The sequence below is a fragment of the Tursiops truncatus genome, chromosome 1, assembly GCF_011762595.2.
Source record: "Tursiops truncatus isolate mTurTru1 chromosome 1, mTurTru1.mat.Y, whole genome shotgun sequence".
Classification (NCBI taxonomy): Eukaryota; Metazoa; Chordata; class Mammalia; order Artiodactyla; family Delphinidae; genus Tursiops; species Tursiops truncatus.
Genome location: NC_047034.1, coordinates 150,807,889 through 150,824,063, shown reverse-complemented (window position 1 = coordinate 150,824,063; position 16,175 = coordinate 150,807,889). Strand labels below are relative to the sequence as shown.

General features: G+C 45.0%; 1 protein-coding gene across 6 annotated transcripts in view; it reads left to right on the top strand.

Annotated features, from left to right (window-relative positions):
• Positions 1-16,175, top strand: part of CTPS1 (CTP synthase 1) — a 30,485-nt gene that overhangs the window by 5,277 nt on the left and 9,033 nt on the right. For 5 of the 6 annotated variants that reach the window (XM_019938023.3, XM_019938021.3, XM_019938022.3 and 2 more), the window contains 9 exons: positions 293-463; positions 3,217-3,317; positions 4,089-4,205; positions 6,929-7,012; positions 7,494-7,574; positions 10,950-11,101; positions 12,203-12,335; positions 15,091-15,179; positions 15,983-16,077. In XM_019938023.3, the coding sequence (XP_019793582.2) occupies positions 293-463; positions 3,217-3,317; positions 4,089-4,205; positions 6,929-7,012; positions 7,494-7,574; positions 10,950-11,101; positions 12,203-12,335; positions 15,091-15,179; positions 15,983-16,077 (1,023 nt within the window). The remainder of the gene's footprint in view (positions 1-292; positions 464-3,216; positions 3,318-4,088; positions 4,206-6,928; positions 7,013-7,493; positions 7,575-10,949; positions 11,102-12,202; positions 12,336-15,090; positions 15,180-15,982; positions 16,078-16,175) is intronic. The other variant, XM_073791288.1, reaches the window with a different exon arrangement.

The window sequence follows — 16,175 nt, the reverse complement described above, 5'->3', positions numbered from 1 at the left end:
CTGTGTCTTGCTTGGCTGTAGTTTCCTTCTGTTCATTCCGTGCTGTTTCATGACAGAATCTTCTAATTCAGACTGAGTTTGGCGATAAACTGGAAGTATGGAGTTAACCTTTTGCAGAATGATTGGCGATTTTTCTTTCTTGTCATATTTACTTTTCTGGAAATAAATTTCCCTGCTTCCTGTCAAGTTAATGCAGACTTTGTTCTTTTCAAGTGTTTTATTTGGGAACTCAAGTTGTGCCATGGTATTTGTATCTTTCACGCACCCTAACCATTATCACTGTTCACTGCAGGTGAGGTTTTTGTGCTGGATGATGGTGGGGAAGTAGACCTTGACCTGGGTAACTATGAACGTTTCCTTGACATCCGCCTCACCAAGGACAATAATCTGACTACTGGAAAGATCTATCAGTACGTCATTAACAAGGAACGCAAAGGAGATTACTTGGGGAAAACCGTCCAAGGTAATACTGGATTTGCCTTCAAGGTTTAAAAGTCTTAGCCAGTTTAATTTCTTTTGTGTATAAAAATGTGCCTTTTATGCAATTTCATCATGAAAGTATCAAGGTATTGTTACTGAACCATGTCTTCGGTTGAAAATTCAGAGTTGCATGGCTGTTTACTCAAAAAGTAACTTGAGTAGGCTCCCGCCTCTCTGTGAATGGCATTGAAGCTGACAGTCCAGCTTCATGATTTGGGTAATGAGACAGGCGTTAATACCCGTGGATGAAGATGGCCTGGAGCCTCAAGTGTGTGTAATTGAGGTTTGTTGAGTCTGTTTGGAACTCCGTGGTACCTGCGCATGTGACCAGGTGTACATTTTCTCCTCCTTAGTCACCCATCAGCAACTGATAAGCCAGTTGCCTGTGAACCCCTTGACCCTCCTAAGGGCAGCGTGGCAGGTAAGGGCACAGTTACCGTCACGTGGAGTGGCTGCACCATCGAAAGCAATACTTCGTTCGTGCAGTTCTCCTTTTTCAGCATTTATACGTTTGCTTAGTATGAATTGTACCGATAAGAGTGGCATGACGCATTCTCGTCTGTCTCTTGAGAAAGTCAGGTGACCCGACCTTCAGCTTTCCTCTGGCAGGAATGTTCATCCCTCTGAATGAGCCTTTTTTGGTTTTAGTTTCTGTTGTTTTTCCACAGTGATGAGTGTGAAGTGATGACAGCAGCTAGGTGAGGGCAGTCAGCCAGACGGTGTATGTCGCGCATCTGGGACGTTCTGTGTATAGACAGGGAGAAGGAAAAGGACTCCCATTGTGTCCATTGGCCTTTGGGCTGGTCATGGGTTAGAGGGAGTCTGAGCAGCAGGTCTCTGGGTCCTCCTGAGCTTTCACCAGTGCAGCGTCTGTCTGTCTGCTGGGTGGAGGTTTTGCACAGCGATCACTTGAGGCTAGCGCTGCTTTTCAAAAGTGGGTGTTGGAAGGCCACAGGTCTAGTATGATGGCATAAGTCCAGATTTGGGGGCTTGCTGAAGAGTGGCTCTCATCTGAGTCATGAGAATAAATCTGCTTTTGACTTTGGACTTTACTGGACTGAACGCTGAGGGTCACGCTGACAGCTGTCTCTCCCCTGGGGCCACCCTGGCCGGATTCTGGGCTAGGGGGTCATGTGTAGGTCTTAGCTCTGCCACTTAACCAGCTTTGTGAACATGGGCAGATTACTTCCCCTCTTTGAGGTCTAATTTCCTTTTCTGTGAAATGGGGATAATAACAGTACCTACCTATCCGGGTTGCTGGGAGAATTAAAGGAGCTCAGTCAGTCGAGTATTTCTCTTGAGTTCCCAACACAGAACGGGATCAATTAAGAGTTGCAGTGATCTTGATCATACAGTTTGCTGTTCTAGGCCTCTAGTGTATTAATTCATTTGTTCACTCATCAGCGATTTCTTGAGTGCCCAGTGTGGTCAGACCCTTGCTGATACTGGGAGTGCATGATGAACAAGCCCAGTGAGGCCGTTGTCCTCATGGAGGTTACCTTCTGGGAGAGAAAAAACCAAACTGGTGAAGTGAGTTGTCTGATAGGAGCTGAGAAGGAACTAAATAGAGTGAGGAGACAGAGAGAGAGAGAGTGGTGTGGAAGGCAGTCTGGACAGGTGGTCAGGGAAAGCCTCCAAGAGAGGGCGTTTGAGCTGGGAGGCCAGCCCTGGGAAGAGCAGAAGGGGTGCTCGGAGCAGAAGGGGTGCTCGGCGCAGACCCAGGGCCTCGGCTGCAAGGGGGCTGGTCAGGGACCAGGAGGGAGACTTCCTGCACTGAGACCAAGGGGCAGGTGGGAGAGGTGGGCTGCAGCCAGGTTCCACGGGGCCCCCTGAAGGGCCATGGCATAGAGGTTGCATTTTACTCAGAGCTGTGGGAGGCCATTCGGGAGTTTAAGCCTGGGAGTGGTGAACTCTGAGTTGCATTTTAAAAGACCACTCTGGCTGCTGTGTGTGGAATAGGTAATATCCTGTGCTTGAGGCACTGCCGGTTCTGTACATAGCAAGTTAAACAGCAATCTCTGCCCCTTAGGAGCTGGCCTTCTGAGCCCCACGACTGTGGTTTCAAAAGAGCTGAGCCACGGCTGGGGTTCATGAGCACCGTCACGCAGGGGCTCTGCTCAGCATCTCACCAGTGCTCTGTCGCTACATTTCCATGACTTCAGGAAGTAGAAGCTCTTACCTCCAGTTAACGGATAGGGAGATCGAACTTACGAATAGTTAGGTAATTTGCCCAAGGACCCACACCTGACGAGTGGTGGAACTGGGACTTGAATCCAGGCATTCTGGCCCCAGATGCTGTGCTCCCGACCACTGCTGCACTTCCCTGTCTCTGCAGTAGATTATCCACCCTTGGGTAAGCTGGAAATGTAATGGAACAGGGTCCTGGTGCTCTCTTGTCCTTGAAAAAGGGTGTGATATGCTCCCCCGCCCCCACCCCAGCTGTAAGCAGTAGGAGTGGCCCGGGTAGATTCCGCTTTGAGGCCACTGCTCTGGGGTGGCTCAGGTCACCCCTCGAGTCCCTACTCTCCTGTGGGGCTTCTAGTCACAACCAGGAAATCTGGAAGGCAGGCCGGGGGTAGTGTGATTTGTTAAGGGCATTTGAGAGGGGTCTCGAAAATACTGTTACGGCCCACTGCTACTCTGCAGTTTGTTGTCACAAAGGGTGTGTCTGCCTCAATTGATGCGGATGGGACGGGATGGGACGTGTAGGTCACGTATGTCCTTTCTCTTCCTCAGTCGTCCCGCACATCACAGATGCAATCCAGGAGTGGGTAATGAGACAGGCGTTAATACCCGTGGATGAAGATGGCCTGGAGCCTCAAGTGTGTGTTATTGAGGTTTGTTGAGTCTGTTTGGAACTCCGTGGTACCTGCGCATGTGACCAGATGTACATTTTCTCCTCCTTAGTCACCCACCAGCAACTGATAAGCCAGTTGCCTGTGAACCCCTTGACCCTCCTAAGGGCAGCGTGGCAGGTAAGGGCACAGTCACCATCACGTGGAGTGGCTGCACCATCGAAAGCAATACTTCGTTCACGCAGTTCCTAAGAGTGGCATGACGCATTCTCGTCTGTCTCTTGAGAAAGTCAGGTGACCCGACCTTCAGCTTTCCTCTGGCAGGAATGTTCATCCCTCTGAATGAGCCTGTTTTGGTTTTAGTTTCTGTACTCCTGCTTTGCTGATCCTAGCTGTTGGATCTCCGTGTTCCTGTGAAAACAGGAGACTCAAAAGTTCCAGCAGTTGGTTTATAACTGCTTTTTAATATAGAAGTTATTTATGGCTAAGTAGATAAGATTTTGATTTCTTTGCTTTGTGACTCTTCATACAAATAAAATTCCTAGTGCGTCTTTCACCTGACCGTTTTCTTGAAATGATGTGGAAAGATCCATGATAACCTTGGGGAATGTTGAACCTATCATAAGAAGTAATCTTTTAGCACAAAGAAAAATGTCCAGTGTCAGTATGTTAAATGACATTTTATAGGCCCAGGGAGTCTGCATTACACTGTTACTGATCATTGAATTGAGATGACAGAGTATGGTTGTTAGACACCTGAACCACAAAAGGAAGGTTTAGTGCTTAACCTCTAAATTAACTTTGTTCTTCTAGCTTGGTGGGACAGTAGGAGATATAGAAAGCATGCCCTTTATTGAGGCCTTCCGTCAATTCCAGTTCAAGGTCAAAAGAGAGAACTTCTGTAACATTCATGTCAGTCTAGTTCCTCAGGTAAGGCATTCAGAGCTTTACTTTGGGGGATGGAGAGGAGGGAGGAGAGGATGGTTTTCATTCCTTATCTGTTTCAAATATTTGAGGAAGCAGGGAATAAAACACTTCTTTGTGAATTTTAAATTATTATAATCATACTTTTTGAAAAGATCAAATGGAAAACATTTGGAAAATTAATCAGGGGAATTACAGTTAAAGACAGTGGGTTGCATGTGTCCATTTGTCTTTACTACGTGATGAAACTCCACTACAACTGGAGTAGAGGGAATTTCTTTTTAAGGCAAAAATTCACAAAGATAAAATACTCTGAATGGAGGCAGTAGTGACAAAAATTAGGAAGGCAGAAAGCAGATGGCCATGTAGAAATGGACTGAGCAGACCTGGGAGAGCTGGATTCTAAGCCTGCAGCAGAGAAAGCAGGGAAGCAACCCTGCTTGCCCTGCAGAACCTCAAAGACTCAGGAGTGGACAGCACCGGGCACCTCTGGGGCTGGGGGTGGGACTCGTTATAACTGCCGTTTCAGAAGCACTTAGACCCTGGCATCCCCTTCCCTGTTATGCACAATTGGGCATCAGTCCCTCTCCCATCTTGGCAGAGAATGTAGGCTTTCTCTGGATGAGCAGGCACTAGGGACAGTGTGATTTCTGCTACTTGATTTGCAGAATCATCACAGCCAGGCAGGGACCGTCTATGTAGGAGATTGTAAGATTCTTCTTGGGGTATGCAACTAACCCAGGAGAAAACACACTGCCCTCAGAGGCTCCTCAGTGAAAACAGACCAGCCAGATTCCCGCAGTGAGGACCCTGGTGGACAAGGTCACCCACTCAGAGAACTTCCGGTTAGCTTTTAGAGTGAGCCGGCAGCCGGTGATCACCAGACGTTTTGAGAAAGCATTTAGCGTGCAAGAGACCAGAACAACAGAAAAAACAGAGGAAATTGAGGCTCTGCAGGGAGTAGGAAAAGGAAACCTTAGAAAAAGAAAACAAAGCAACATATCAGTAATATCCTCAGAATTAAGAGGAGGTAAAACTGCGTCTGTTAAACGAGAGCTGGGTACCTTAAGAAGAGAACATTCAGAGGATGGATAAGAATTCCTGGGAATTAAAAATTGGATAGCAGGAATGAAAAAGAAGTTTAAGGAAATACCCAGAAAGTAGAGAAGAAAGGTCAAGAGAGAGAAAATAGGAGAGAAAAGGCAAGAGAATTAGAGGCTGGTCTAGGAGTTCTGATCCAAATAATGGGATTTTCAAAAAAATAATAGAAATGGAGAGGGAAGTGTGATGTGAACCAGAGGTCAACAGACAGGCCAAATCAGCCCACCCTCTGTTTTTGAAAATAAAACCGCTATGCCCATTTGTATTAAAACATTAATAAGAACCTACTGTATAGCACAGGGAACTCTACTCAATACTCTAATGACCTATATGAGAAAAGAATCTAAAGAAGTGTGGAGATATATAGATATAGATAGGTATATATATATATATATATATATATATGTATAACTGTTTCACTTTGCTGTACAGCAGAAACTAACAACATTATAAATCAACTATACTCCAATAAAAATTAATTTAAAAAAAATCAGAGTTGGGTAGTTGTGACAGAGACTGTGGCCCACAAAACCTAAAATATTTATTGTCTGGCCCTTTATAGAAAAAGTTTTCAGATTCCTGATCTAAATAATTCAAGGAAATTTCCAGATAGAAGTTTCTAGATTGGAAGGGCCCACTGAACGATCAGCCTATTAAATGAAAAGTGACCCCCACCAAGGCACATTGTTGTGAAATTTTGGAATAATAGGGCAGAAATTCTAAAAAGAACTCTAAAGAAAAAAACCAAGAGTCATTATGGCATTAGACTTCAACAGCAATCCCGAAAGCTAAAAGACAGTGAAGCTGTTTCCTTAAAAATTCTTAGGGAAAATGACTTCTAACTTAGAATTCTGTACCCAACAAATGTATCTTTAAGTATGAGAGGAGAATGAAGAAAATTTAGTACATAGAAAACTCAGCATATCAACAAAACCAAAAAACCAACCAAGGAAAACAAATAATTGGGCCAGAAAGGAAAAGTTATGGCACGTGGTTTTCATGGTACACAGTATGTAAATACTCAAAAGTATGTAAACACTGAAGAGGGATCATGAAATAGGGGTTGCATACACAGGGCAGGGCGTGTAATGGGGGCAGGGGAATGAAAAGAGTGGATTCCTTACCCAACAGGAAGTCAATAGAAAATGCCTCAAACTAAATGTCAAAGAAGTAGCAGGAAAGCATACTAGGAGGATCATCCAGGAGTGGGAAAGTGAAGGCCCTACGGTGTAGCACAGGGAACTGCGTTCAATATCTTGTAATAACCTATAATGGAAAAGAATCTGAAAAAGATATATATATACATATATATATCTCACTTTGCTGTACACCTGAAACTAACATAACATTGTAAATCAGCTGTACTTCAAATAAAAAAGAGTGAAAGAGTGGCTATCTCTAGGGTTTGGAAAGGGGAAAGGGGAGACAGGGCTGCTACTACTGCTTTTAGGACAAACCGTACAGAACTACTTGACTCTCAAATATGTGCATGTGTAACTTTGACAAAAATAAAAACTAAACTAGGTAAATGGTCAAATTACCTATTATAAAAAGAGGTTCGGGGAAAAGTCACAGCTGAAAATTCCTTTTCATAGAGAAATTAACTTTTTTTTCCTTCTGTAAAATAGCCAAGTTCAACAGGGGAACAGAAGACTAAACCCACCCAGAACAGTGTTCGGGAACTCAGAGGGCTTGGGCTTTCCCCAGATCTGGTAAGATTTCCTGGTTACCTCGTTTCAGAGTGATCTTATCTGTCTAATTAAGATCACGCCTCCATGGCAGCCAAAACCTTTTCTTGGCCCCCATTTAGTTAGCCGAGCCGATGGTGGAGAAGTAGGGTTAGTGCTGAGTGAACTGGGTTGTGGTTTGCAAAGATTTTCTTACCTGGTGTGTGTGAGGTCCTGTCTTCTCCTCCCAGCCAATCATTCATTCTCCTGTCCCTCCTACCCAAGAACATCGGTTGAGGAAAACTCCAGTTGGCTCATTAATCTCTCTGTCCTGCCGCTCTCTCATGTTTCTCCAACTTGGGATTTGGGAATTTCAGTTCTGAAAACAAGTAACATTTTTGCAGTTTCTGTGCATTGTGCTAGGAGTTAACATTTTCATCCAGCTTGACAGTGTGGTGTCTACTTTAATTTCAGTCAGGAGAAAAAACCCAATTTTGTAACCCCTTGTGTCCATCCAAATGTCTAGGTTGTGTGCAGGTGCTCAAATCCTCTCGACACGTCAGTGAAAGAGAAAATATCAATGTTCTGCCACGTTGAACCTGAACAAGTAAGTAGAAATCCCATCTTCACATAACTTATTTTTTGCTGCTAATTATCCTAATGTCTCTTAGCCAGTTTCATGAGCCTTGTTGTTATTTCATAATTTGAGACAGTAGACTGTTCTGTAGAAGAACTGACACCCACCGGCCCTGTGATTCTCCATCACCTTATTTTCTGTGGTTCCCCGAACATCTTTTACCTCTCCTGTCTGTCCCCGCTCCTTGTACTGTTTGCTCCAGCCATGCGGAGTGGGTGTTCCCCTCTCCCTGTAATAGGCCTGGCAATCTCCTATTCATTTTCATCCTTTGGAGCCCAGCTAGGACACAGTATTGTCTGAGTAGCTTTACCTTCCAAACCTCCTCAAACCTCAGGGTTAATCTTCTCTGAGTGACCTGTGTGTCTCACAGGTCCTGGTGGTAAGCCTGTCATACTGCCCCGTAGTGTGTAAGTGTTCCTGTGTGTCTGTGTGTTCGTCCGTGTTTGTCTCTCCTCATAGACTGAGCTTCTTGAGGGCAAGGATCACTTTATTCAACTTTATATTCCTGTTGCCTGCTGTCTAAGGTGTTGTAGGCCCTAAACATATAGTCTTTTTTGTTACTTGTGCTAATGGAGGTTACCTATGGTACAGGAAATTCAACATTTTGGAACCTGTGATCTTTCTAAGTGTGGTGCGTGTAATGGAAATTCCAGTGGTGGTAAGTTGGGATTGTGGCTTAGATCAGGTTTGGCTGAAGGAGAGTAGAAGGGAAGTTGAGGTCAAGGAACGTATGATTAGGTTATGGATGGTTTGTTCTACTGCTAGGTTATTTGAGGATCAGGAGACTAAGCGGGGAGCCCACCTGGCCTAGAGAGGAGTGGATGAGGGAGCAGGGTTAAAATAAGAGAAATCCGGGCTTCCCTGGTGGCGCAGTGGTTGAGAGTCCGCCTGCCGACGCAGGGGACACGGGTTCGTGCCCCGGTACGGGAAGATCCCACATGCCGCGGAGCGGCTAGGCCTGTGAGCCATGGCCGCTGAGCCTGCGCGCCCGGAGCCTGTGCTCTGCAATGGGAGAGGCCACAACAATGAGAGGCCGGCGTACCGCAAAAAAAAAAAAAAAAAAAAAAAAAAAGATCTAAAATAAGAGAAATCCATTCACAAGGCTTCTAGGAGTATGGGAGGGAATATAAAACAATTAAAGTCATTGCCCTGGCATTAAAGTGAATAGAGCAAGAGGAAAGCCTTTGACTATTAGAAGCAGCTGTCCTCTCCATCTCCACGATGGCTCAAGCTTCAGGGTGTGAGGGTAGCCTGGCACCTGAGATCAGTGTTCCTGGACACGATGCCTGAGCCAGGAGCCCATCAAAGGGATTCTGCTTCGTACTAAGTACATGGAACATCAGAATACTTTCATTGTTATGAAGAGCCTTTTTTCATGCACTTCAGTTATTTTAGATATTTCTGTCCCAGCAAGTGAAGGTAATTCAATTCTATAATAGAATAGGTTATCATTAAAATTAGTTACTATTAAAAAATGTGACAGTTGTTTCTATATTTAAATTGGAACTTCACATCTTTTGCCTGTTTTTAATTGGGTTGCTTATCTCATTGAGTGATAGGAGTTCTTTATATATTCTCAGTGCAAGTCTTTTATCAGATATATGATTTGCACATTTTTTTCTCCCAGCTTGTGGTTTGTCTTTTCATTTTCTTTTGGTTTTATTTGTCTTGTCTTTTTTTAATTGAAGTATAGTTGATTTATAATGTGCTAATTTCAGGTGCATGTCTTTTCATTTTCTTAATGGTGTCTTTGGGAGCATAAAAGCTTTTACATTTTGATGAACTCCCAGTTTATTCATTTTTTTCTTTATAGGTTGTGCTTATGGTATCATGTCTAAGAACTCTACTTAACCAAGGTCATGAAGATTTTCTTCTGAAGTTTGATAATTTTAGGGCTTAACACATAGGTCTAGGATTCATGATGAGCTAATTTTTATGGATAGTAACTTTTCAGTAAAATTTGCAATTCATCGTTTTGTATGTATAGATATCTATCTCTTCCAGCTCCATGTGTTGAAAGAACTTTCAATAATATTCTACAATTTTCTTTTTAAAGGTGGTTTTTAGGCTTATTTATCTTTGTGAATTGTGTTTTAAATTTATAGGTATTCATAATTTTTGTTACTATGTGAATGGTGTATTTTTAAAAATTATATTTCCTGATTAAATAAGACCCATGTATAGGAAACCCTGCTGACTTCTGCCCATTGATCTCAAGCTTAGCAACCTTACTAAAATTGTTAGTTCTGATTTAAAAAATTTTTTTTTTACTTTAAATTTTTTTGGCTGTGTTGGGTCTTCGTTGCCGTGCGCAAGCTTTCTCCAGTTGCGTCGAGCGGGCTTCTCACTGCGGTGGCTTCTCTTGTTGCGGAGCATGGGCTCTAGGCTCGCGGGCTTCAATAGTTGTGGCTCAGGGTCTCTAGAGCGCAGGCTCAGTAGTTGTGGCGCACGGGCTTAGTTGCTCTGCAGCATGTGGGATCTTCCTGGACCAGGGCTCAAACCCGTGTCCCCTCCATTGGCAGGCAGATTCTTAACCACTGTGCCACCAGGGAAGCCCTGTTAGTTCTGATTGTTTGCCTGTAAATTCCCGTGAATTTTACGGGTGAGCAGTTATATTATATGCAATTAGTGGCAATTTTTTCTTATTTTCCAATTCATGTACATTTTTTTCTTATCTAATTGTAATAGCTAATATCTCTAGTACACTGTTGAATAGAAGTAGTGATTAGTGACCAGTTTTGCCTTGTTTCAGACTTTAAATATTAAGCATTAATATTAAATATCAAACCAAATGATGTTTGCTGTGGGGTTTTTATATTTTCACATTTTCTCTAACACTCCTAATTTACCAGGAGTTGTTATTATGAATTGGTTTTGAAGTTTTATTAAATCTGCTTCCACTGAGGTGATTTTCCCTCCCACTTTAATCTATTCATGTAGTGAATTCCACTGTTAAATGTCAGTGGTGTGGGGTGCAGCATGGGCTTTTGAATTTTTAGAAGCTCTCCCAGGTGATGCCAATGACAGCCAATTTTGGGAACCATTGTTCTTGGGACAGTTCCTACTTGGACATGATTTTTTTTTTTTAACTAATTTGTGGTTTGGTTTATGAGCTTTTTTTTTTTTTAAGGATTTTTGCATCCATGTTCATAGGAGATTAGCCACTATGTATTCTATTCTTCTTGAGTCAGTTTGGTAATTTATATTTTTTAGAAAGTTGTCGTTTTCTTTGTTTTCAAATTTAAAACAGTTATTTTCCCAAGGTCCTAAGAGCTGGTAGGAGTCCGTCAGCCCAGTTAGCTTTTGTTTGTTTTAATTAACTAACCTTTGCTCATTTTTAAACAGGTGATCTGTGTCCACGATGTCTCGTCCATCTACCGAGTCCCCTTGTTGTTAGAAGAGCAGGGGGTTGTAGATTATTTTCTCCGGAGACTTGACCTTCCTATTGAGAGGCAGCGACGGAAAATGCTGATGAAGTGGAAAGAGATGGCTGACAGGTTTGCTGCATAATAAGGAGCTGGGAGTTCGAGCCTTATTTCTTTTTTTTTCATAGGCGCTCAGGGAATCCAGCTCTTTCTTACTTGTGCTATCAACTCACACTAGAAAAGGCCTTCATGGTAAGGGGTGTAAAGAAAGGATCTTAGCCCTCACGTAGCTGCATCATGGGTGAGGAAGTCCCAGTAGAGCTGGCCCGGGTCCCGGGTCTCAGGGAGTTCAGATCACACAGCTATCGCCCTTGTCTCCCACGCAAACAGGCCTCCTTGCGGTGGGTTGGCACTGGTATCCGAGGCCCACGTGGATGGCGGGATGTGGCTGGAGCACTCCTGGCTGCTCCCAAATATCTGAGCTGTGTTTGGGAACATGCTGCTCACCCTATACTACAAAAGGATCGACAAGGGGGTCCGGTCTTTTCTTCCTGCTGCTGTCAAAGCTCATCAGATTGAGAGCTGTCCCCACTCTGCTTGCCTCCTCGCTCTTGCACAGCACCTCACAGATCTTCACACAGCGCCTCGGAGCACTGGGCGTGTGGTGTCGTAGCTGCCGAGTCAGCTGGATGGCACTAATGAGCATTTGTAGAGGGAGCACGCGTGCTGTTGTTCAGCGATACTTATTTTCATTTTGACATTTTCCCTTTCAGTCTGTGTCCATTTGCTTGTATATCATTATGCAGCCACAAAAATGGCACAGTTTTATTTTTGTGTTACTAATTATACTTTATAATGAAAAATTTTAATGAGTACGGACTCTCGTGTGGATGCCCCATAATTTGACTGTTCCCTTCATCACATTAACTCTTGTGAATTGTCTGTGTTTGTTAATTTTTTAACTTAAAAAAAAAAAAAAGAAAACCAAATTTGGAACGGATTTTGAAGCTATCTCTTTGTAACAGGTTCCAAAATCCTACTTTCTTTACAAAGCCTGCCACGTTGATCTGAAAATTGCTTCCTCTTTACTGTGCAGTACATAGAACACAGACAGTAGTTGCTCCTATCATATTTTTCCCAGACATGTTTTTCTTCTCTTTAAAAGGTGATTTTGACCTCACGGGGGTATGTACATTCTGAGTGATTTGGTGTTTCTTGACTTTTGTGTGACAGATATGATCGCCTGCTGGAGACCTGTTCTATTGCCCTCGTGGGCAAATACACCAAGTTCTCAGACTCGTACGCCTCCGTCATTAAAGCTCTGGAGCATTCTGCACTGGCCATAAACCACAAATTGGAAATCAAGGTGAGGAGGTGTCGCACACGTACAGGGAGGCCGTCTCTACTCTCAGGTGCTGCGTGCACACCTGCTTTGTGTTATTGGAGCTTAGAATTTCTTCTTTAGGAGTCAAAAGGATTTGTGGTTGGCTCCTGGCTGGGAGAGGACAGCCGAGCATTTTCAGGAAATAAGAGAAGATGTAGTCAGAGTAGAATCCCAGAGAGTGAATCCTTGGATCTGAACGTCAGGTGACCCTGGGAATGGGGAGTCCTGGTGGCTAAGCGTGCTGCACAGTTGCTGGCACCTGTGCCAGTGTCCCCCCCATGGAGCTGGGAGGTTTCTCAGGAACAAGTGTCCAGTCACCCAGCCGAGGCCGGGAACACGGGCAGCGCCCGGTGAACGGTAGTCACTGTGCTCTGCTCTGGACGTGCCAGGCAGAAGCTGAGCTGCTGGCGTGTCAGGCTGGAGGCAGTGGAGTGTCGAGGTTCAGGGCAGGGGCTCCAGAGCCAGGCGGCCAGGCCTCCGAGGCTGTGTGATGCTGGGCAAGCTGCTTAGCCCTCTTTGGGCCTCAGTTTTCCCATCTTTAAAAAGGGTTGTTGGGCTTCCCTGGTGGCACAGTGGTTGGGAGTCTGCCTGCCGATGCAGGGGACGTGGGTTCGTGCCCCGGTCCGGGAAGATCCCACATGCTGTGGAGTGGCTGGGCCAGTGAGCCAAGGCCGCTGAGCCTGCGCGTCCGGAGCCTGTGCTCCGCAACAGGAGAGGCCACAACAGTGAGAGGTGTGCGTACCGCAAAAAAAAAAAAAAAAAAGGGTTGTCACAGGGCTCTTATGATAAGAATTGAATGAGTTCATATAAAGTGCTTAGAACTGTACCTGGCAGGGAGTAAGTACCATATGTGTCAGCTCTTCCACTTGTCCCTTTATACCTTTTTTCCAGCAAGGTAGCTCCCAGATGGAGCCTATCAGGAAGAGATGGAAATTAGAAGTGAAGCTGGAGCTCAGTGCTGAGGGGTGTTGACTCGGGGGGGAGGGGGCAGAGCTGATGGCCCCGAGCAGCTGCCCTCGCTGTTGGCACTGGGGTTGGCCTCCTACTTTCCAGGGGCTTCTCGGCATGAAAACGTGGCTTGCTTTATGCTGGTGAACAGGTGCCGAGAGGATGAGCTGTTATATGTGTTTTAAGAATTGTGGGATCTCGTTACCCTGCCCTGACTTACTTTTTTGCTAGTTCTTTCAATCATTCGTTTATTTTATCTCCTTGGAGGTAGCCTGTGCCGATCATGTGTTAGATGGTGGTGGCCGAGAGGGGAATCCGAGTCAGTGAGGTCTCTCAGGTGTGGAGGGAGCAGGCAGAAGAGGGGGCAAACCTACCCTGGAAGACGTGTGAGGAGGGGCCCGTGGGCAGGTTGGGAAGATGGATAAGGTAGCAGGGAAGGGCATTCCCGACAGCAGGGAGCGCATATCCAAGGACTTGGAGGTGTGGAATGGTTGGGAACTCAGTGGATGGAAAAGTGTGAATTGGAGGGTATCTGGAGACAGGCTGGCGAGGGCCAGGTCATGAATCCCCTCAACTGGGCCACTCCTGGATTTTGCCCTGGGGTTCAGGGAAATCACCGCAGGGCAATAGGAAGGAGCAGGAAAAAAACGAACAACCTAATAAAAAAGTGGGCAGAAGATTTGAACAGACACTTCATAGGAGATGCACATGATATACACGAAAAGATGCTCAACGCCTTCAGTTGTCAGGGAGATAAATGCAAATTGAGTCTCAGTGAGATACCAACACCCACCCACCTGAGTGGCTGAGCGTGTCAGTGAGGGTGTGGGAGTGTAAACTGGTGCAGCTGCTTGAGGAAACAGTCTGGCGGTTTCATATGAAGGTAAACACACGCCTACTGTGTGTGACCCAGAAATCCCACTCCCAGATATTTACTCGAGAGAAATGAAAACATGTCCACCAAAAGAATCTATTTTTATACAAATGGACCAGTTAGTCATAACAGCCAAAATCTGGGGACAGCCCAGAAGTCTAGGACGAGTCGGTGGATAAACATGTCGTGTGGTGTATTCCTACAGTAGAAAAGTACCCAGCAGTAAAAAGGAATAAACTCTGTGGTGATACACAACAACACGGGCGGATCTCAGAGACATTGCAGGGAGCTGAAGGCGGCAGGCACAGAAGGCTGCACGCTGCATGGTTCCATTTGTCTGAAGTTCTAGAGGAGCTACAGCCTGCGGTGATGAAAGCAGAGCCAAGATTGTCTGAGGCAGGAAGCAGGGAGGATGGTGTTTGCAGGGGGCAGAGGGAACTGGGGGCGGGGGGGTGACAGGAACTTTCTGGATCTTGATCGAAATGGTGGTCATACCTTTGTGTGCGTGTGGGACAAAACTCATGAAGTGCACACTTAAAATGCTTGTGTTTCATTGTGTGTAAATTATACTTCAACACAGTTGAGAAAAGTGAGAAGTGACCTGGGGGAAGATGGACTGGGGGAGACATCTTGAACAGAGAGGACTTCAGGGTCTGCGCTAGCGGACTGAGTGTAGAGCGGATGGACAGCCAGAGTTGGGAATTAAATGATTCGGGAAGGAAACTCATATTTTAAAATATAAGAAAGATCTTAAAGTTTATTTTAAAAAGATTAGTAAGTGTAAATACATTAGGGTTGTTTTTAAACTTTAGTTTAAAATTGAGAAAGATGGAGCGTTGGTAATACTGTTTAGAAATGGTGAGCGCTCAGGAGTCACGAGGCTGCTGCTTTTCTCTCCTCTCTGGCCGCTCCCAGTACATAGATTCCACGGACTTGGAGCCGAGCACCTTGCAGGAGGAGCCCGTGCGCTACCACGAGGCCTGGCAGAAGCTGTGCAGCGCTCAGTAAGCAGAACTCGCTACCTTTGCTTTCCAGGGGTTTGGGGTTTGTCTTAATGAACCAAGTGCTGTGCTTTCTTGTGCTGGTGGTAGGAAATCGGCTTGTTTCAATGTCTTTTAATTGCTGAAAGGACTACGTACATACCGGATGACTGAAGCCTCACAAAAATATGGCTCATCAGTTTCATTAAATGTGAAGAAAGCGAGTTCTAATGTTATTGATAATGTTTACTGAATGCATCTGTGGATAAGGCTTATTATTTAAAGGTGTTTCACCCAGAACATTTGCTGAGTACCCGTCAGTCGAGTCTCATAAATAGTTCGTTTTGGGCAGCTCTTGTCTACAATAGTAAAAAGTCAAGCCTGAATATCTAGTTCACTAGAACAGCTGAATCTTACGGAGCCATACAGCCATGGTCAGTGTGGCCAGCAAAGGCCCCCTCCCTACTCAGGGGAGCACTTCAAGCCAAGAGGTAAAAAAAATGGCAAACTTAAGGAAAGAATCCCTACCTGGGACAGATACTGTGCAGAGGTGGTATTACAATTATGTACAACATCTTTTTTTTTTTTTTCTTAACTGGTTATAAGCATTTTCTGATGTTAGTAAGAAAAGTGGATGGTTTTGTGTGCATTTTCTAAGTCCACAGTGTTTCTGCACAGCTCATTGGCAGTGTTGAAATCACAGTCCTAGCCCCAGCAGCCAAGTGTGTGGAGTGACTTCATGGCACCAGTGGCTTGGAAGTGACTCCTTGGAGGGTTATTGCGAGCTGGACTGGAAAGGGGTGCTTGTGGTATGCTCTCTTGCACAGTGGCGTGCTGGTTCCAGGAGGATTTGGTGTCCGAGGGACTGAAGGAAAAATCCAAGCGATCTCCTGGGCTCGGAAACAGAAGAAGCCTTTTTTGGGTAAGGAGTAGGAAAGACAAGAAAAGGTGCCCCGTGGGAGCCCGTAAATTAAACGGAGATCATCGAAACCAAACATAGATGCCATCCTTCCAGATAGC